At 35.8% G+C, this 22,522-nt stretch overlaps 1 protein-coding gene across 2 annotated transcripts in view; it reads left to right on the top strand.

The window, feature by feature from the left end:
- The first annotated feature begins 11,783 nt into the window (after nt 1–11,783).
- The window catches only part of Tyr (tyrosinase), a 69,645-nt gene continuing 58,906 nt past the window's right edge, over nt 11,784–22,522 (top strand). Inside the window, exons 1-2 of one of the 2 annotated variants that reach the window (XM_021206124.1) lie at nt 11,784–12,764; nt 21,577–21,793. In XM_021206124.1, coding sequence (XP_021061783.1) covers nt 11,946–12,764; nt 21,577–21,793 — 1,036 coding nt within the window. In that variant the 5' untranslated portion in view covers nt 11,784–11,945. The remainder of the gene's footprint in view (nt 12,765–21,576; nt 21,794–22,522) is intronic. The other variant, XM_021206134.1, reaches the window with a different exon arrangement.

The raw sequence follows: 22,522 nt of genomic DNA, 5'->3' as shown, positions 1-22,522 counted from the left end.
GTGGTATGGTGGAACATCTTTTGGTATAGTCCCAGGAGTGGTATAGCTGGTTCTTCAGTTACAACTCTTTTCAATTTTCTGATGAGCCAACAGATTGATTTCTTTACGGACATGGGAAGAGCAATTCTCAACTTCATATGGAAAAACAAAAGACCCAGGATAGCAAAAACAATTCTCAACAATAAAAGAACTTCTGAACTCAAGTTGTATTACAAAGCAATAGTAATAAAAACTGCATGGTATTGGTACAGAGACAGAGAGATAGATCAGTGAAATAGAATTGAAGACCCAGAAATAAACTGACACATCTATGGACACTTGATCTTTGATAAAAATAAAATAAAATAAAATAAAATAAAATAAAATAAAATAAAATAAAAGCATACAGTGGGGGAAAAGGAAGGATCTTTAAGAAATGGTGCTATTCTTACTGGCAGTCTGCATGTAGAAGAATGCAAATTGATCCAGATTTATCTCCTTATACAAAGCACAGTTCCAAGTAGATCAAGGACCTACACATAAAAACAGATAGAGAGAAAGTAGGAAAGTGTCTTGAACACATTGGCATAGGAGAAAATTTCCTGAACCAATGGCTCAGACTCTAAGATAAAATAATTGAAAAATGGACCTTCACGAAACTGAAAAGCTTCTGTAAGGCAAATGACATTGTCAATAAGACAAAATGGCAACTTATAAACTGGGACAAGATCTTCACTAACTATACATCCTATAGAGGGTTAATATCCTAAATGTACAAAGAACTCAAGAAGTTAGACTCCAGAAAACCAAATAACCCAACTTAAAAATGTTGTAAAAAACCAAACAGAGAATTCCCAACAAAGGAATCTCAAATGACTGAGAAGCACTTAAAAATTTTTTCACTATCCTTAATCATCAAGGAAATGCAAATCAGAACAGTCCTGAGATTCAACCTCACATAAATCAGAATGACTAAGATCAAAAACNCAAGCAACAGTACATGCTGGTGAGGATGTGCAGAAAGAGGAACACTCCTTCTTTGCTGGTGGGATTGTAAACTGGTATAATCTCATTTTTTAATAGTCTGTAGAAGTGGCCAAAAAAATTATAATAACTTACATTTTACAGACAAGAAAACTTACACAAGTTATTTGCTGAAAGTCACACACAAGAGAAAAGCACCAAAAATTAATTAATTAATTAATTAATTAATTAATTTTTAAAAAGTTTGCAGTAACTTATGAGCTACCAGGATAACCACTCTAAACGAGAACAGTCAGAAAGGCCATTTTCCAAGGCCTTTCCTCAATTGTTTGTTTGGTTGTTTATTTGCCTCAAATTTATTGAGTCTAAAACCAAGTTGAGTATCAATCAAGAACCTTAATCAGATAGGCAAGGAGAACATCGGTTTTAATTTGAATGCATGAGCCCACTGACAGCATGTTTTAGACTCCTATAAAAGGTTTTCCAGGATAATATAAAACTTCAAAATAAAAGAAAACCCAAGCATTTCTTACCAATAAAATCGTGCATTCATTTTCCATTACAATGAATAAAACTCAATTATATTGCTTTTATCATTTTCTGTAAGTCTCTTGTTGACAATAAAATTTTGATAAACATTCCAATTAATGTATTAAATAAAAAGAAGATAAAAATATTTCCATGACCCATTTTTAAATATGGAAAATATCTAAGAAGTCTTCCCTGACATCTGTAATAATAATAATAATAATAATAATAATAATAATATGCAAACTAGGGCAATGTACTGCTCAAGTAAGAGGAATTGTTATATTTCCAACCAATAACAACAACACTGAAAATTATGTAACATTTCTCATAGCATCTACAATTTACTAGTATTTGACTGGAAACCTTCTCACTGCTAAACAGATTTTATAATCTGGAAAGTGCAACGCAGAGTGCTATGAGAGGAAATACATTGGTAGACTTACACAGCTGATAACCTTCTCAGCAGCAACGACAACCTGAGAGGCAAAATATATGCCCTGACATATCGGTGGCACAACTGTTATAGAGGAAACCATGCATGCTTTGCTTGGTTTGAGGCCAAGGCTTCAGGATACAATGTGTGTGGTTTTTGTTTGTTTGCTTGTTTGTTTGTTTTTTACTATTAACTCAGTTAAAAATTCATAACTGAAGAAGATTTAGGCCTAGGGGAAACCTACTCCTATTGGTCAGCTAAATTCATATCGCACAAATCTCCTCTCTAAATACTTAGGTTTATGCCCTAAGATATATGCTGCTTACATTTTATTATTATTATTATTATTATTATTATTATTATTATTATTAAATCTTTTTTACAGCTCAGTCATTGTCCCCCTCCCAGTCTACACTCCAACTATTCCTCATCCCATTCCTCCTCCCTCAACTCCAAGAGGATGTCCCCACCCCACCCCACCACACCAGACCTCCCTACTTCCTGGGGCCTCAAGTGCTTCTTCTCTCACTGAGGTGAAACCAGGCAGTCTTCTTTTGTACATTTGTCGGGGGGCTCAAAACAGCTAATGTATGCTACCCGGTTGGTAACTCAGTGTCTCAGAGGTCCAGGTTAGTTGAGACTGCTAATGGCCAACCTCCTCCACAACTTCTTTCACCCTTTCCCTAATTCATCCACAGGGGTCCCAGCTGCTGTCCATTGGTTGGGTGTAAGTGTTTGCATCTGACTCAGCTGCTTGATGGCCCTCACAGAGGGCAGAATGCTTGGCTCCTGTCTGTAAGGGAACCATAGCATGAGTACTAGTGTCAGGCCTTGGAACCTCGCCTTGAACTGGATCCCAATTTGGGATGATCACTGGACCTCCTTTCCCTCGGTGTATTCAATTTTGTCCCTATACTTCTTTTAGACAGGGACAATTCTGGCTCAGAGTTTTTGCCTGTGAGATGGCAACCCAATCCCTCCACTTGATGCCCTGCTTTCTCCTTGAGATGGACTCTACAAGTTCCTTCTTCCTACTGTTGGGCATTTCTTCTAAAGTTCTTCCCTTTGAGTCCTGACCATCTCTCATCTCCCAGATACATTCTAGAGTATCCCCTTACCACCTATCTCTTGAGGTTTCCTGTTTCCATTCTTCCTTCTAGCTCTCAGGGCTTCAGTCCAGTTTCCCCAACCCAAATACCTGATCATGTTCCACTTTCCCCTCCCTTTCCCCTTTCCTAACCAGATCTATTCCTCCCTCTACCCCCTGTACCCCCTGCCCACCCAGTGACTGCTTTTTTCTCCTTTCCAAGAGGGATTGAGACATCCTCACTTAGCTCTTTGCCTTGTTAACCTCCGTGAGTTAAGTGGATGATATCCTGGGTATTCTGTAGGGTTTTGTTTTTGTTTTTGTTTTGTTTCTGTTTTTGTTTTTGTTTTGTTTTTTTTTTGGCTAATATTCACTTATTAGTAAGTACATACTATGTCTTTTTTGGTCTGAGTTAACCTCACTCAAGATGACATTTTCTAGTTCCATCCATGTGCCTGCCAAACTAAGGATGTCCTCATTCTTAATAGCTAAGTAGTATTCCATTGTATGAATGAACCACATTTCTGTATCCATTCTTCTGTCAGGGGACATCTGGGTTGTTTCCAGCTTCTGGCTATCACAATAAGGCCACTATGAACATAGTGGAACAAGGGCCCCTGTGGCATGGTGGGGCATCATTTGGGTATATGCCCAAGTGTGGTATAGCTGGGTCTTCAGGTAAATCTGTTTCCATTTTTCTGAGGAACCTCCAGATTGATTTCCAGAGTGGTTGTACCAGTATGCAATCCCTCAAGCAATGAAGGAATGTTCCTCTTTCTGCATATGTTCACAATGTGTGCTGCTATCTGACGTTTTGATCTTAGCTATTCTAATTGGTGTAAGGTGGAATCTCAGGATCATTTTGATTTGCATTTCCCTGATCACTAAGGACTTTGATCCTTTCTTTAAGTGCTTCTCAGCCATTCGAGATACCTCTGTTTTGAATTCTCTGATTAGTTCTATAGCCCATTTTTTAATTGGGTTGTTTGGTTTTTTTTTTTTTTTTTTTGGAGGTTAGCTTCTTGAGTTCTTTATATATTTTGGATATTAGCCCTCTATCAGATTTGAGGTTAAGTGAAGATATTTTCCCAATCTGTAGGTTGCTGATTTGTCCTATTTACTATGTCCTTTGTCTTACAGAAGCTGTTCAGTTTCATGAGTTTTCATTTATCAATTGATCTTAGAGCATAAGCCATTGGAGTTCTGTATAAGAAATGCTCCCCACCACAACCCCATGCCAATGAATTCAAGGCTCCTTTCCACTTTTTCTTGTAGGTTCAGTGGTTTTATGTTGAGGTCCTTGATCCACTTGGACTTGAGCTTTGTACAAGGATCTATTTTAATTTATCTACATCCCTACCGCCAGTTGAAGTAGCACCATTTATTGAAGATGTTTTCTTTTTTCCATTGTATGCTTTTTTGACTGTTTTGTCAAAGATCAAGTGTCCGTAAGTGTGTGGTTTTATTTCTAGGTTTTCAATTCTATCCCATAGATCAACCTGTCTGTCTCTGTTCCAATACCACGCAAGTTTTATCACTATTGCTCTGAGGTACAGCTTGAGATCAGGAGTGGCAATTTCCCCAGAACTTCTTTTACTGTAAAGAATTGTTTTCACTATCCTGGATTCTTTTTTTCCCATGAAATAGAAAATTGCTCTTTCCATGTTTTTGAAGAATTGTGTTGGGATTTTAATGAGGATTGTGTTGAATCTGTAGATTGCTTTTATTAGGAAGACCATTTTTACTGTGTTAATTCTACCAATCCATGAGCATGGGAGGTCTCTCAATTTTCTGAGGTCTTTTTCAATTTCTTTCTTGAGAGACTTGAAATTCTTGTCATATAGATATTTCACTTGTTTGGCTAAAGTTACTCTAAGATATTTTATATTATTTGTGACTATTGTGAAGGGTGTTGTTTCCCTAATTTCTTTCTCAGCCTGTTTAACATTTATATAATGGAAGGTGCTAAGTACATTCTTAATCGGAGAAACCTGAAGTTGTCATAGAATAAATTTAATAAAATATTTTTACAGTTTCTTTACACTGCAAATGTTTTACAACTTAAGTTTGAATGTCTATTTATTACCTAGGTTTCTCTTAAGTCCTGTGAAGTTTGGGTTGCTTGTAGAATAAAACAATACAATAATAATTAAATATCTAGATATTATATTTATACGGGAAGGTATAACCTCTACACCATATTATTATCTTGCTCTTAAACATTAATATCAATTGCCTTGAAAACAATGAGTAATTATATATACTATACAGGACTATTTTGAGGGGTAAAATTTTAAAATTTTGTATATCGTTGCCCAAAGGAGATATCAGTCTTTTTATACCAATGCACAGAAATGATTGTTGAATAAAATCCAGGTAAATACTAGTTCATTTTCTCTTCTGAGTAGACTTCTGTTGAGGATTTTCTATGACATGTTTCTTGTTCTCAGCCCCTTCTAATCCATTTTAATCTTTTTTCCCAATTTTTTATTAGATATTTTCTTCATTTACATTTCAAATGCTATCCCGAAAGTCCCCTCTATCCTCCCCCCCACCTTGCTCTCCTACCCATCCATTCCCACATCATGGCCCTGGCATTCCTCTGTATTGGGGCATATAAAGTTTGCAAGACCAAGGGGCCTCTGTTCACAAAGATGGCCGACTAGGCCATCTTCTGCTACATATGTAGCTAGAGACATGAACTCTGGGGGTACTGGTTAATTCCTATTGTCGTTATACCTATAGGGTTGCAGACCCCTTCAGCTCCTTGGGTACTTTCTCTAGCTCCTCCATTGGGGGCCCTGTGTTCCATCCAATAGATGACTATGAGCATCCACTTTTGTATCTGCTAGGCACTAGCATAGCCTCACCAGAGACAGCTATATTAGGGTCCTTTTAGCAAAATCTTGCTGGCATATGCAATAGTGTCTGCGTTTGGTGACTGATTATGGGATGGATCTCCGGTTGGGGCAGTCTCTGGGTCGTCCATCCTTTCATCTCAGCTCCAAACTTTGTCTCTGTAGCTCCTTCCATAGGTCTTTTGTTCCCTATTCTAAGGAGGAATGAAGTATCCACACATTGGTCTTTCTTCTTGATTTTCTTGTGTTTTGCATATTGTATCTTGGATATTCTAAGTTTCTGGGCTAATATCCACTTATCAGTGAGTGCATATCAAGTGAGTTCCTCTGTGATTGGGTTACCTCACTCAGGATAATATCCTCCAGATCCATCCATTTGCCTTCTATGCAGAATTTTTTCTGAGTTCTCTCTACCTGAAGTTATAGTCAAAGTTCTGATCACATTTATGTTTTTTTCCTCCATCTCTACCTTACCTGAGTATAAAATAAACCAGAGAGGCCATCCACGGTGCTGGGAGTAAGAAAGTTGGTTTTGTTTACATATGTGAGCCATGGTAGGTCTACTAAGTTGCAGGGTATAGCCTCATACTTGAGAGTATTTGGGAAGCAAAAATTGGACTTAATAGGTTTAAAGTTAAAAAAAATTAGGGCAAGAATTTGGGAATATAGTGGTTTTTGTGGATCTTGAAGTTGTTGGCACAGGGAAGATGATGAATATCATCAAAATATATTGTATAAAATTATCAGGTAATTAATAAAAATGTTACATTTTAGAAGAATAATTGTTAGTTTAAACTGTCAAAGCTTTTTAAACAAATATAGAAAACAAAACAAAACATGGTGATCCATTCCATTTATTTTCTTCTATGGTATGTCTGAAAGATTTTAAATCTTAAAAAAAAAAAGAAAAAGAAGAAAAGAAATTTGTACATGCCTTAGACTAGTTGTTATGTATCTTCTAAACACTTAAATAGCTAAACACAGAATATCAACTATCTAATGTGAATCCACATGTTTTTACACTCAGAGGACTCAGGTTTTGTAAGGAGCATAAGATATGTTATGATTCTTTAAAAATCATTTAGTGAGGACATTTGTTAAGGCAAACTAAGGGAACCAAAAGCATAGAGAAGCATCCCACAGCCTATAGATCAGCACATGTTCTCCTTCAGCAATGGCATTGAATATTATTGTGTCAATAGAAATCCAAAAAGTGAAAAAGGAAGAACTCATTTTACAGAAAAAGAGAATAAGAAAATCTCCGAGTTCTGTTAAAGCATGACATGTCAATTCACTTGCAAGATCTCCTCCCTAGGAGAGAAAGGTTTTAGTTGGGAGACAGAGCAAGAGAGTGTTTGGTAGAGAAGGTTCCAATTACAGTATCTAAGTATGTCCAATGAAATGTTTATCGTCTAGCTTTTTGCACTGAAAAGGGCTTCCCAGTAATGAGTACTCGATAATGATGAACATCACAAGCACCCAATATTCAGTCATTAATAAAAACACTGACTGTTCGTGATATACTTAAATTTATATCAGAATTTATTTTGAGTGTCTGGTAAGTATTAATTCATTTAGTGATAAGAACTTCATGTTACATTTGAGTATAGTAAAATTGTGATAAATAGAATGGTTCAAACAAATCCAAATTGTATTCTTACTCTCATGCCCATTTTTTATCCCCCCACCCAAAATTAGTAACTCTAAATTTTAAACAAAAATTTAGGATATGTGAATTTAGTGCATTACATTTAGAATCAATAAGTTGTTAAAATGTTTGGAACCCCATAGGTGAACAACAATATCAACTAACCAGATACCCAGAGCTCCCAGGGACTAAACCACCAACCAAAGAGTACACTTGGAGTGACACATGGCTCCAGTCACATATGTAGTAGAGGATAGCCTTTTCCGCTACCAGTGGGAGAAGAGGTTCTTGGTCCTGTGAAAGCTTGATGCCCCAGTATAAGGCAATGCTGGGGAGGTGAGGCAGGAGTGGGTAGGTGAATAGGGGAGCACCCTCACAGAAGCAGAGGGATGGAGGATGGAATTAGGGGTTTCAGGGGGGTGGGACTCGGAAAGGGGAAAACATTTGAAAAGTAAATTAAGAAAATATCTAATTAAAAATTTTTACCACTTAAAATTTATAAGGTTTAAAGAACTGTAGGAACTGCATATTTACAGAATAAATTAGTATGTCTAAGCTCCAAATATAGAGAATTAATCACTGTAAACTTTTTCCTTTAGTTGTATCTAAGCATACAAGTAAGCAAAACTATAGTGGTAGTTAACATTTGTATCTGAAATTGCCAGATGGCTCAGCAGGAAAAGGCACATACTCTCGAGCCTGAAGACAGGAGTTTAATCAACAAATCCTCAGGCTGGAGAAAAGAATTGACTCTTTCAAGTTGTCTTCAAATTTCCACTGAGGCATCGGGCACACATTGTCCATGTATATACACATAGCCACAAAGAAACACACAAATACACACACACACACACACACACACACACACACACACACATACATGCCCAAACTAATTACTAATTCTAATAAAAAATACATATCACACCCAATGATAGTACACCTCAATGGAAAAAGAAATCATGTGGAATCATTTTTAGTAAATGTAAGACAATGACAAAATTAGAAAGCCAGTCATCCTTGCAATCTTTAGCAAAATAATGTATATAAGTAGCAATTCTTGAAAACAATAAAAACCTTACAAATTTTTGGTAGAAAATTATATGACAGAATAGTGTGAAATCACTTCAAGCTGGGAAAACCTAAAGCTACTGCACTCAAGTATCCTGGAATAATGAGTACTGTCCTAGTTTTCTTTCCTGCTGTGATTAAACAATTCTGTGTCAAAAACAACTTAAGGAAGAAAAGTTTATACTGGCTAGTGGTTCCCCATCATGATAGAACAGACAAGGGCAGGATGGGACTGAAGCACCTTCCCCACATATACAACTACGATGTACAGAGGAAAAAATGCATGCTCATATTCATTTTGCTTTCTTCATTTTATGAAGTCCACAATTTCATGTCTAGGGAATGATCCCATCACAATTGAGATGAGTCTCCCCCACACCAGTCATAATCAAGCGAATCCCCACAGTATGCCCAGAAGGCCATCTCCCAAGTGGTTCTGGATTCTATCAAGTTGACAAAAAACTATCACAAGTTGAAAAAAAAAAAAAAAAAAAAAAAAGACTTTCTTCATAAGACTCAGAGAGGCCGAGTGTGGTAACGCATGCCTTTAATCCCAGCACTTGGGAGGCAGAGGCAAGTGAATTTGTGAGTTCGAGGCCAGCCTGGTCTACAGAGTGAGTTCCAGCACAGCCAGAACTACACAGAGAAACCCTGTCTCGAAAACAAAAAACAAAACAAACAAAGAAAAACAAACAAAAAGCAAAAAACAAAACAAACAAACAAACAAAAGACTCAGAGAGAATGGAACACAGCAATAATGTAGTACAAGAGAGACAGAGGCAGAGAGTCCAGGAATTCATGCCCCAGTTGACAACATAGCTGGTTTAGGACAAACCTGACCACTTTTCTTCTCTGAAATCTTCACTCTGGACCAATCAACATCCATATATTCCCTTGTTTACTTTAACACTCTCATAAGAGTTATTTCTCTTCTCATGCTAATTCTCTGCTCATATCACATATCAGCAGCTTATATGTGAAAATCTGTACATTCCCATGAGATTACATTGAAACTGCTTCAACCATTTTACATGTCCATATGTATACCTTACTTCTCATTACTATTGCTTTGTAGCTACAGGAACCTAAGTTAGCAGTCTTTAGAAATCTTGGAAGTGTTATGCCACTTCCACTTGAAGGTTTAATTCAAGAACTCATTCTATAAAAGTTTAAACAATTGCTCTTCTACTCTTACTTCTGTGACTCTTTAACATGTCTCTTAAAATATGTTTTCTCCCAGAAAACTCTCCTCACCTTTCTTGAAAGTTAATAGACTACCTTTTGTCCCACAGTATCTCTTCTATAGAAACTTCAAATTTTTATTTAGTTCAGGAAAACAGTTTTAAACATACTTAGCTATAAATATTAAGATTAAATTGTGATAAAAAGATATTTTTGACAGTTGTGGAAACTGTCCTGTTAAATTTGCCATAACATTACAATTTTATCCTCAGAAAATGCCCAAGAGATGATCAATGAATACTTGCAGTATACTTTATGTGTTCCCAGATATATCTGATATAGATTCCGTTAAGTCTGTCTTAGGGTAGACAATAGTCAACCAGGATTGGATAGTACATTTTCAAATTCTGTAGCTTACCCATACCTATCGAATGTGCATATAGAGACAAGGGAAAGGGAAAAAAAAAAAAAAAAAAAAACTTGTGTAAATGAATACTTACAGAGAAAGAGCAGGAGTGGTGATAGGATTATCATAAAAACAAGCTGGAGGTGACTGTAGATTACATTGCAGAGGAATAAAGAGAACTTTTAATTTAAGAGAATCAGTCCTGTGAAGAAAACAAAGACAGCAAACTACACTTCAGCCATTCCTCTCAGGAGGCTCTACAGATTTTGAAAATGAGCTTGGGAATGCAATGTAATGCCCCTAGAAAGCATGATGAGGACTTTCTGAGCAATTTTGCTAAGATGCCTGATAGAACAAGTGAAAGAAAAAGTTGCTAATTAAGTTTAACAGGAGAAGCTGAATTCCACCTGCAACTAGATGGGAAAGAGTTCCAAAAGGGCACATGTAGCTACAAGTAATACATAACAAAAACTCCCCAGGGGAAAGAGGTCCTGTGTTAATCTCCTTTTGGCTTTAAGAGACAAAAAAAGCAAAAAAGGACTAAGCCTCCTGAATGAAATCATGTGAGAGCTTCCTTATTCCAGAAAGAGACAAAATCTCCATGGAAACTTCTCTTTCCTGCACCCACACACTGTTCTTTCTACCTGCCAAGGCTGCCTTGAATCTCAAGAGAATCCTATGGAGCAGTCAACACGTTTTAAATACTGAAACAAACCCTAGGGAAGAAAAGAAGCAGAGCAGGCTGACATTCCAGCATTATCAGGAAAGCGATGATTTTCCTAGATTTCCTCAGCCCCAGTGCTCAGATAAATGATTTCCTCAAACCTTCACTTCCTTTCTCTTTCAGTATAAATTCAAAGAACCACGCAGCTTTTACTATAAAGTAGCAAAGAGGGGAGCTCCAAAGAGATGCATGTTTCTTGACCATTCTCATTATCCTTCTCTCATGGAGCAGTGCTATTCAAACCACCTAGTAAGTCCATTGCTCACTTTCACATTTTATGAGCAAAACAATAAAAGAGAGATAGAGTGAGAATGAAGGAGAGAGAGAGAGAGAGAGAGAGAGAGAGAGAGAGAGAGAGAGAGAGAGAGAGAGAGAGAGAGAGAGAGAGAGAGAGAGAGAGAGGTGTTTTCTGAACTAGAAAGCTTTATGCATTGAAGCAGTTCAACAGTTCACCAAAATAACAAACTAAGGTATCTTTGGTATAGTCATCAAAATAGTCAATGCATCAAGATAATCAAGGAAAAATGTGAGTCAACTATTTTAGACTGATTGCTTTTATAAAATAAATAGGCTCAGCAGTAGCCAGATATAAGCAATATTCTGAGTTCTGAAGAAAACCTTTTTGCAAAAATGAGTTCTATAAATGTTACTGTCCACTTAAACTGTCTCTGAATACAACAGGCTTTTATTCAGAATCCAGATGTTTCATGGCTTTTATTCATAGGAGATGATCTATCCTTGATACTACTTCTCACTTGCAAATTCCAATTATTATTAGTTTCATATCAATTAGAATAATGTATCTTTCTTCAATTTGGTTACCTCACTATGGGCTATGTACAAACTCCAAGAAAAAGTTAGTCATGTGCTTTCCAGAAGATAAAAGCTTAGTGTAAAAAGGGCTGAGTGTATTTGATGTAAGAAGGGGGAGTGGTTATATAGTTCTTAGTCAAGACATGTGATAGTCACTCAGGGGTAGCTGGAAAAGAAGTCTGTGACACTCATTAACCTATTGGTGCAGATCTTGTATGATTTAAAGGAGAAAATGTTCTTGCCTGTTTTGTATTGCCTTCTGTGGAGTTTCCAGATTTCCGATGGCCATTTTCCTCGAGCCTGTGCCTCTTCTAAGAACTTGTTGGCAAAAGAATGCTGCCCACCATGGATGGGTGATGGGAGTCCTTGTGGCCAGCTTTCAGGCAGAGGTTCCTGCCAGGACATCCTTCTGTCCAATGCACCATCTGGACCTCAGTTCCCCTTCAAAGGGGTGGATGACCGTGAGTCCTGGCCCTCTGTGTTTTATAATAGGACCTGCCAGTGCTCTGGCAACTTCATGGGTTTCAACTGCGGAAACTGTAAGTTTGGATATGGGGGCCCAAATTGTACAGAGAAGCGACTCTTAATTAGAAGAAACATTTTTGATTTGAGTGTCTCAGAAAAGAATAAGTTCTTTTCTTACCTCACTTTAGCAAAGCATACTATCAGCTCAGTCTATGTCATCCCCACAGGCACCTATGGCCAAATGAACAATGGGTCAACACCCATGTTTAATGACATCAACATCTATGACCTCTTTGTGTGGATGCATTACTATGTGTCAAGAGACACACTGCTTGGGGGCTCTGAAATCTGGCGGGACATTGATTTTGCCCACGAAGCACCAGGGTTTCTGCCTTGGCACAGACTTTTCTTGTTATTGTGGGAACAAGAAATACAAGAACTAACTGGGGATGAAAATTTCACTGTTCCATACTGGGACTGGAGAGATGCAGAAAACTGTGAAATTTGCACAGATGAGTACCTGGGAGGTCGTCACCCTGAAAATCCTAACTTACTCAGCCCAGCATCCTTCTTCTCATCCTGGCAGGTAAGATGCCCTACATATATAGAGTTGGAAGGAATGGTACTTCAGCAGCCACATTTTCATGCAGGTCTCTGTGAGCATCTCTGATAATATCTCAGGGCAGAAAAAGTACCTTACTAACAGGTGTTAATGCTTCTTGATTTCTTTTTTTCTTTTTTGAGAACTCTTCATAGTTGTTATTAAGCAGATATCTATGTGCTTATTTGTCTTAATATCTAACAGTTTAGTTAGATTTCTAAGCTGCTATAAACAAGGACTTCTTGGTTCACCACTGTATTGTTAGCACCTCCTATGGTATCTGAAATAAAAAGTAGTTCAGTTATTTAAGAATGGATGAGTAACCAGATTATCTTAGTACATGTTTCTGAATAATATTAAAATTAAAATTAACAGTAAAATCCATAAGTATGCTACTTTAAAATATAAATCTCTGGCCATAACCAAGACTTATTATTCAGAATCTTCAAGAGAAAGTGCTGAGATAATTCACTAAGTTATCAGTGATGACCTTTATTGCATGATTGCCTGATAGAGAAAATGATTGCACACACACAAAAAAAATCTTCAGTTGCTTAAATTTTAAATGCTACCAACTCTCAAATAGCTAAGTAATAAAAGAATTAAAGTCTGTTGTGTATTTAGAATATGTGAATACCTATTGAAATAATTTATTGTACAATTAATATAAACAGACTTCTATTTTAAAGTCATAAGATACTACTTAATTTGTTAAAAATGAGTTTTTGATAGCACTGTTGGTAAATAGCAAAGGTAGTATTTGCTAATGATTACAAGAGCTGTCTGGCTAACTTGAGTTATATTCAGGAAGAAGACTGTCCCTTTTAAGGAACTGGCACTCTCTAACTTTTTTCTCTAGGATGAAGAAAAGATTAGCCTTCTTCCTACTTTAAAAATGTTTAAAAGGGATTTAAGAATTAAGGGATTGTTATTTTGAGATTAAATTTTCTTTTCTCCTATCATTTTTTCCTCATTCTGGAATGGAAGCAAAAGATAAAGAAAGAAATATATGTTAAGTTGTTTTCCTTTAAATAAACACAAATGTGAAATATATTTTTCTGCCTATCTTGTAAAGTTTTCTATTGCAACTATTCTGATTGCCAGTTCAAATGGGAAAAAAGAACATAGGCTGCCCCATACTTGAAATTTTGAAATATGAATGTCCTCTCTCTCTGCTGGTCACACACTTCCAAAATGGAAACTTTTAAAGGGCCACTGCAAATTACAGCTGTTAATTCCTGGCGCCGATGGTGCCAAGTGATTACTAAATCTAGGAATTTTGTCAAATCAGCGTACTTTATGTCATGGGGCTCTGCTGAGAAGTAACATTGCTGTATATTTTCAGTCATTCTACCTTAATTCATGATCTGCAAAACTCTCATCTAGCTTTTTACTCCTCTAGTTATTGCTTTAAGTTCTGTCAGGCTTGAATGTGGAATTCTCTCAGTTACAATATTTTGATTTGTTATATAGTTTTACTTGATGCAGAAAGACTGAAAGATTATCAAAATTATCAAAAGTTATAATATACCCACTGAGCTCAGTAGATAAATATAAATTAATATTTACATGGGAAGTTTACTGCTAGATAATATCCAAAGTTAATGTTTTTAAATCATGTTTTGGGTATTGAACTCACACTTTCCCTCTATCTCCTTTTGATCATGCTCAACTACATAACTTTCTTGAAAAAACAAAACAAAAAATTAATAAAAGTTTAAAACAAAAGCAGACTTGCTTATCCTAGTAAATCCTGAGGTGTAACTGCTAAAATATTGCCTACGACCTTGTATTGCATTTATAGGGCTATGGAGGAAAAGGACTTTCTGAGGAAAATTAGAAAGTAGAAGGGGAAAAAAAAAATCACTGAAGAAAAGCAAGCAAAATTAAAAGAAGATAACTAACAAAACAAAACAACAAAAACTTTGCAAAAAAAGAACATTATTTTAAAATGAGGTCAAATGAATACAGTTTGCTCTATATACTTAATTTGTGCATTGTTCAGGGATAAACAGCTGCAGACAACAAATAAGCTAATTCTGCTTGTCTGTTTTCTTTATTCACACAACTGTCTTGTTAAAGTCCTTCTAAAATGAAGACTTTTTTCTCCTCCTCATTTCCCATTAGGGGAGTTTGGAGAGCATGAAAAAGGGATATTGTCAAATCAGATAATATGCCTAGATGGATGTGTCTTTATGAAACCCCGTTCAGTGAATATGTGCTGAAGAAAAAGAACATACACAGTTTCAAAAGAAAACTAAACAATGACTTACAGAAATGAAACAAAGCAATTTTGATTGTTCTGGCCTGGAAAGATGGCTCAGAATTGAAGAGCACTGGTTATTCTCTCAGAAAAACTTGGTTCAATTCCCAGCACTCAGATGGTATTTTACAGCCACTTATAACTCCAGTTCCTAGGGGTCTGATAGCCACTTTTGACGACTCTGAGAACCAGGCACACATGGTATACAGACATACATGTAGACAAAACACTCTTAGACATTAAATAATAAATTAATAAATGAACTAATAAATAATGCATGTTTACAGTGCTTTAATTCAATCACTGTCCATATTATGATTGCCTACAATTTTTGCTATTGTTCTGTAGTTGTTGAAAATCAATCATCCAAATACATGTGGGAAACAAAGAATCAGTGAGTCTATTGTAAATCTCCAGTGTCTGTGCCCTTTGTCTACTTGAGGAAGAGGGTTGACACTTTAGCCCTAGACCAACTCAGAACTTACTCTGCAACCAAGGCTGGCATCCAAATCCCAGCAATCCTACCTTCAGCCTCCCCAGGGAGTTTATACTTTTAAGCCTCTTAATGTGGTTCTAATGTGCAGTCAGCACTGAGGTGCACAGATTTAATTAATATGGAGATTGTTTAGTTATCTCTTTACTTTCCTTTATGAAAATAGAGTTTCCGTAATGAACACACCATTAATTTGAATGCTTTTGTCTAAATTAAACATTTAAATTAAAAACTAGACTCTATTGTGTTTAGATGAGATCAAATAGCTTCTAAGTTAAAATGAACTCATTAATACCTTCCAAATTAGCTAGGTTGTAGCCATTTCATACAGGTTTCTACTCTTGCTTGACTTCCAATATCTTCCTCCTTGAGGAAAGGAGCTTTGATGGTATTTACCCAGTCTAAGCTGAAAGATCTTTTGTGATATCTCATGGAGTGCTCACATTTTATAAATGATAGGTCTCAAAGAGCAGGAGGATTTGTCTAAATTAACCAGTCGAGGACAGAACCCAAGTCACTATGTATTCATTGTCATTTATGCAAATGCATTGACTTAGGCTTAAAGCAGGTCTAAAAACAAAGTTATATATGTATAATATGCCAGGTAGCTACTTTTATTTGTTTTGAGTTCTCATCCAGTTGACTCAGATGTGATTCCCAGAGCCCACAAAATGGCTATTTGTAATGTACAGCTATTTGTAATGCCAGTCCCTGGAGATCTGACATCTTCTGTCCTCTATGAACACTAGGCACACACAGGGTCCATGGACTTCCGTTAATGAAAACACCATGTGCATTAAAAAAAAAAAAAATCACATGAACCAGACAGCCTGGGGAAGACAGGTATTTCTATTTATATCTGAGAATTGATTTCCTCCTCTTTATTCTATATTTTGTGAAGATTTATTGCATAACTTCTATATTTCAGAACATGTGAATGGTTTATTAAACTTATTTCTGTCTACCACTATCATATTTTCCAAGGTAGAAACTATTTATAAATACATTTGTAGCCATATACAGAGAAGCCATGTTATACTCACAGAATGGACTTTATAAATACATGCTGAGTTAAACAAAAATACAAATCAGATAAATTTAATCTTATCCTAGGTGGATTTCTGAGGTTTCAGCCCATAGTTTACAGCACTGGATTCTTGATGCAGAATACACAGCAATTCCTGCAGATAGCTCTTGCTTGAACAATATATTTTGTGCAGTGCTTGTTGGTTTACACAAGAGGAAAGAGAGAGAGAGAGAGAGAGAGAGAGAGAGAGAGAGAGAGAGAGAGAGAGAGAAAATGTGTACATGACAATATATGGTTTATAAATCATAATACATCTAAACATTATATGACTTATTACTTGACATGTTTTTTTCTGACAGAGGATAGAATATAAAGTCTTGTAATTAATGTTAATTGTTTTAGGAAGGTTTAATATGCAATCAGTCGGGGCTGGTGAAATGGCTCAGTGGGTAAGAGCACCCGACTGCTCTTCTGAAGGTCCGGAGTTCAAATCCCAGCAACCACATGGTGGCTCATAACCATCTGTAACAAGATCTGACACCCTCTTCTGGAGTGTCTGAAGACAGCTACAGTGTACTTACATATAATAAATAAATAAATTTAAAAAAAAAATATGCAATCAGTCTTTTTTTAGCTTTTTATTCATCCGCTTGTTTGATTATTTTCAAAAATATTTTTCAAGTAGAACTATGAAAATAGTCCACAGGTTTTTGTTTTGTTTTGTTTTGTTTTGCTTTGCTTTGCTTGGAGGGTACTGAATGACATTTAAATACAAAATACCTGTGTTCAACGCTATTAGATATGTTGGTTATGCAATCAACAGAGACCCTAACCTGAGAAGAAAAGGTGTATTACAGGGAACTGTCGTGATAGATCAGAGTGGACAGGAAAACATTTCTGATGACATATATGAGTGAACTTCAGCCAGGGATTTCAGTCATTAAGTGGAAAGCATATCACATGGAAGCCACAGGGGGAAGAAAAACAAAGTCATATTTCAGCAGAAAGTCATGGGTTTAGGTAACCATGACAACTGCTCTATGAAATAACAGCTCCTTTTTCTCTATAAGAAAGATTTTGTGGAATGTCATATGGTTTAGGCTTTTTTGGTTTTTGATTGTTTGTTTGTTTTTCAGAAAAAAAAAAACCTTAAATACCATAATCAAATCTTTGCTCCTGAAGGCTTTTAAGAGTTGGTAGTTTATTGCTACTTCCTAAATTTAATAGAACACTATCATGCTTTACCTTCAGTACTAATACATCTGTTTACATCTGTTTTTCTGTCCCTTTCTTTGTTTCTTTGTATTTGCACGTTTGACTATGCTACAAATCATTTGTGATTAGAAGGAGAAAGAATCAAAGTTTAACCAGAAGACCTGGGCTCAGTCCATTTCTGACATTTGCCAAACACTACTAAACAGACCATTAGAATTTTGTAACAACAACAAAAAACCCTGTTGTTATTATATATGATTGTTTTCTATGCTAATGAGAGAACCAAATGGAGTAGAAAACAATGTACTATACTATAAAAGCAATTTTCTTTTGACTCACATAATCATAAACTAATGTTATTTCTCTAACATATCTATAAGACCCACAGGAAGTTACTTAAATATTTTAGAGACATTTCGGTTTCTAAAAAATACAATAGCTCAATACAATATTATTATAAAGCAATTTAAAGAAGTCAGTTCATGGAAAATTACTTGTTTAGTATTGTTTGCCATATAGTTTTGAGTCCCATCTGTGAGAAGTTCTCTAAATGATACATCAGGATCAGTTATTATATGTTAGACTATTTGATCCTGAATAAAAAGTCATTATGCTCTCTACTTAGAGAAATAGAGCTCTAATAGAGAGTCAGGCCAACCTGCTTGAGACTATGGATTTAATAGAATCTATATTAGAAACTATCTTTCTGACTGTAATCTCTAGAACTGTAATGACAATACTAACAGTTTCTCTATCCTTGCTTCTTGCCCTAAATTAAACATAAAGACAACAAATTGAAACTAAATTTTTTACATTATTTCTGCAACAAGTTATTATTGTGCATCACTAATGTCTTCATCAACTGAACACTTAGTCATATGGCAGTTGGCATTTCAGAAAAAAAAAAAAAAAAAAAAAGGTTTCCGCCAACCTCTCTAATGTAACTGAATCTGCCGTAGGTGTCTCTTTGATCTTTTGCATGTATCCTGAGGACTATTAATCAAAAAGGAATGAAAATTGCTTCCTCCCTGGCACTGACTTGGTGTCTAGTCAATCAACAATACAAAGCCATCCAACTTGTTACATTCATAGCAGAAGCTGAACTAATTTTATAAAACCATTCACAAGTTATTAATATGGAAAAACAAATAAAATAAATAAAGCTTTAGAATCAGAAATTCTGTATTTATGGAGTTTCAAATATCTTCATATATGAAGAAATTGATATTTTAAGGAAAAGAGCTGTCTAAATGAGTTCATTTACATTTCATATATCCTTTACACATATAGCTTACAGATAATTTTATACAATTTTAGCATACATATTTTTCCCTGCTTCTGTCATATGAAGTGAAATTTGGAATTTCCACTTACAGAAATCAAGACATTTTAGAGTTTCAACATTCTGGATTTTGAATTTTTGGGTTGGGATTCTGAGGCTGCATAGGCAGCATGATTTGAATGGATTTCTAGGACTATTTCCACTCTTAGTCAAACCATTTGGGGTCAATCATGTAACAGGAATTTTTTTACTAAGTTCTCCCTTGTTCTTGAAGAATATGCAGGATCTTGGACCCCATGATCATGAGCAGCATGCAGTGGGAAAAGGCAGTGTGACCTCGGGAGCAGGATCACATAGGATAAGAACATGTCGAACACAGGCCAGGTTAAAAATTATTTTGGAGGGAGAATTGAAAACAATGTTTGAAATAGTCAATGTGAAAAAAGCAAAGAAGGGCACCATACAAAATAAAACCCACTGCTTTTGGCCTTTAAAGAGAAAGGAATGAATCTATTGTCGTAAGTATTATATATGTGATTTATGAAAACGGTGTTGAAATTTTAAGTCATAAACAGATGCATGTGTTTAGAAGATGAGAATTTTCATGAACATAATTTGTGAGTAGGTCATGAAACTCACTCATAAAGGCAGCCAAAGAATATAAAGAGAAAGATAGAAAGAGTGCACAAACCTGAGTTGTACATCAAGCCCACCTTCAGAGATGGGCTGGGTAGTATTTTTGTCAGTTTTACATGAACTTGGATATAGTTGGGAAGGGAATTCTCAACTAAGTAATTTCTTCATATAGACTGTCACGTTGGCTTCTTAATAGAGAACTTTTTGATTGCTAATTTATATCATAACGGCCAGTACCATTGTTGGGCATATATCCATATATCCATTGTAGTGTACAATGCTAAAAATAGGCCTAAGTTTTGAGAATTAATCAGCTTGTTATTTTTGTCTTGAAATTCAGAACACTTTTAGATGTGAATTTGTGTTTCATAGTGAAACCGTGGGGAAATGGCAGTTAAACATAGTAAAGATTTCATAAAGTAATTCCACCACAAATATTTATGTAAAGTACTAATTTTCATCACAATTTAATCTGTAACCCATAGGAAACCTAAGCCATTAGATCTAGAACTGGAACGCCACCCTGGGTTTGACATTCCATCCACTTCATCCTTTGACAGTGCTAAGACTGACGATTATCCCACTTCATGTTTTTTTGGTTTTGACATAACAGATCCATTGTTAATGTCTGTCTTGATATACAGCATAGTCTTTCTGTTAGAGAATTTCAAAACCTAGCAGTTTCACCGATCTCTATGTTACTCTGGCAGATTATCATCATCATTAATTTTTTTTTAAATCACAGTTCTTCGCATTTTATAGGGAATATTTTAAGGAGTTAGGTTGCATGAAATGTTTCATTTAAGTCATGTGGCAATATTTTCCATATTAATAAGAAAACTGAGGGTCAGGGAGGGTAAGTGATAGTTAGAGAAAAAGACTGTGCTTCCAATACCAAGTTTTTCAGCTCCAACTTTCTTGTACCGTGTACAGCTATCTGTTTATTTACTTTTATTCACATGTACATTATATGTATGTGGCACACATTGTATGCATACACACAAGTGTGTGTTTACATGTTGGTAGGTATATGTGTATCTGTAGGTGCACTTGCACATATACATGTTTGTGTATGCTTATGAAGACCACAGGTTGATGTTGAGTGTCTTTCTCAGTTACACACTGTGGTACACATGAAGGCATGGTCTCTGACTGGAACAACACAGATAAATACGGCTAGTTTTGTTATCCAGCTTGCTCTGGCAATTGCTGTTTGCATTTTGCAAGCATCAGGATACTAACAGGAATCCACTACTCACATTCTGGAATTAAAGGGGTGCTGGTTATCTGATTTCCAGTTCTTAGGTTTGCATTGCAAGTATTTTATCCACTGAGCCATTGCCCTTTTCTGTCTCCATGCATTTATAACTCCTGTAAAAGAGTTCAGCAGCCAATGTTTTTACAGCACTTCTATGTTAAAATGAACAGAGATTTCCAGTTCTTCATCTAGTTTGCATGTTTTTGTTAGTCAAGATACAACAGTGTGAAATAAAACTTGTTTACTGGAACAAAGGAGCTCTAATAATATGAATTTTGTACTTGGAAAAGGAAAAGGAAGAAGAAAAGAAAAGAGACTGGACTCAGAGGTGACTTTGGAGCATATCTGGGAGGCAGAGTCACTAGTGAGAAATTACCCAAAGTCACAAAAAAGAAATATGGTTCCATTTTATGAATTACAACTGTTAATAGCTCAAGGTATGGTTTGGTACTTTCTGAACACAAATTAGACCAGCGAGTACCACAATAATAATAAATGCCTAGCATGGTAGGTTAAGTTCACTTTCATCTAACAGCCAGAAAGCTGAATGATAATGATGTGTAATTTCAACATCTCTTTCTTGTCTCAGAGGTAACTCATTTAACATAAATTGTTTTTCACAGATCATTTGTAGCAGATCAGAAGAGTATAATAGCCATCAGGTTTTATGCGATGGAACACCTGAGGGACCACTATTACGTAATCCTGGAAACCATGACAAAGCCAAAACCCCCAGACTCCCATCTTCAGCAGATGTTGAATTTTGTCTGAGTTTGACCCAGTATGAATCTGGATCAATGGATAGAACTGCGAATTTCAGCTTTAGAAACACACTGGAAGGTAATATCTTTGTTTTCATCAATTTTGATTTTTTTTAATTTATAATTTTTTTTCAGAAATTTGGGGCTCAGAGATATTTACAATTTAGAATTTTGTGAGTTTTGAAATGCTATGCTTCGAATATACCCATGGTGATAGTAAACTGAACCAGCATAGAATATCTGACTATACTCCAAAAGTTTAGTGAAACAAAAGTACACCGTATGCACCATGGAAAAATTAGGGACAACGGGCAGTTTTCTACAAAAACAAAATAAAACAAAACAAAACCCCAAAACAACAACAATAACAACAACAACAAAACCCAGTTCTCATCTAAAATGAAGAACGAAAAGATTCTCAAAACCCAAAAGTGAGTGACCATGGCCAGAGAATGCCGATTCAGTTTTTCCTATAGTATTTTCTAAAATGGTCAGAGTTCTGTGAAGCTTTACAGTAACTGATCAAAGAAAATTATAGGTCAAAAAATATTACAAGTACATCAAATGAAATATCAGGTAGGTAGGTTATAAAAGACCTTGAGATCTAAGTTATAAGCATCCTATATCATCTGACTACATTCTTAGCCTTTTCATTGTTCAAAAGTAAAAGACTATATATAAAATATTATTTACCCAATGTAGAAGATGTTATGTACAGAGGAAAGGAAAGGAAAGGAAAGGAAAGGAAAGGAAAGGAAAGGAAAGGAAAGGAAAGGAAAGGAAAGGAAAGGAAAGGAAAGGAAAGGAA

The sequence above is a fragment of the Mus pahari genome, chromosome 1 (genome assembly GCF_900095145.1).
Source record: "Mus pahari chromosome 1, PAHARI_EIJ_v1.1, whole genome shotgun sequence".
Lineage (NCBI taxonomy): Eukaryota > Metazoa > Chordata > Mammalia > Rodentia > Muridae > Mus > Mus pahari.
Note: the sequence above shows the minus strand (reverse complement) of the source record. Positions and strands in the feature narration are given on the sequence as shown.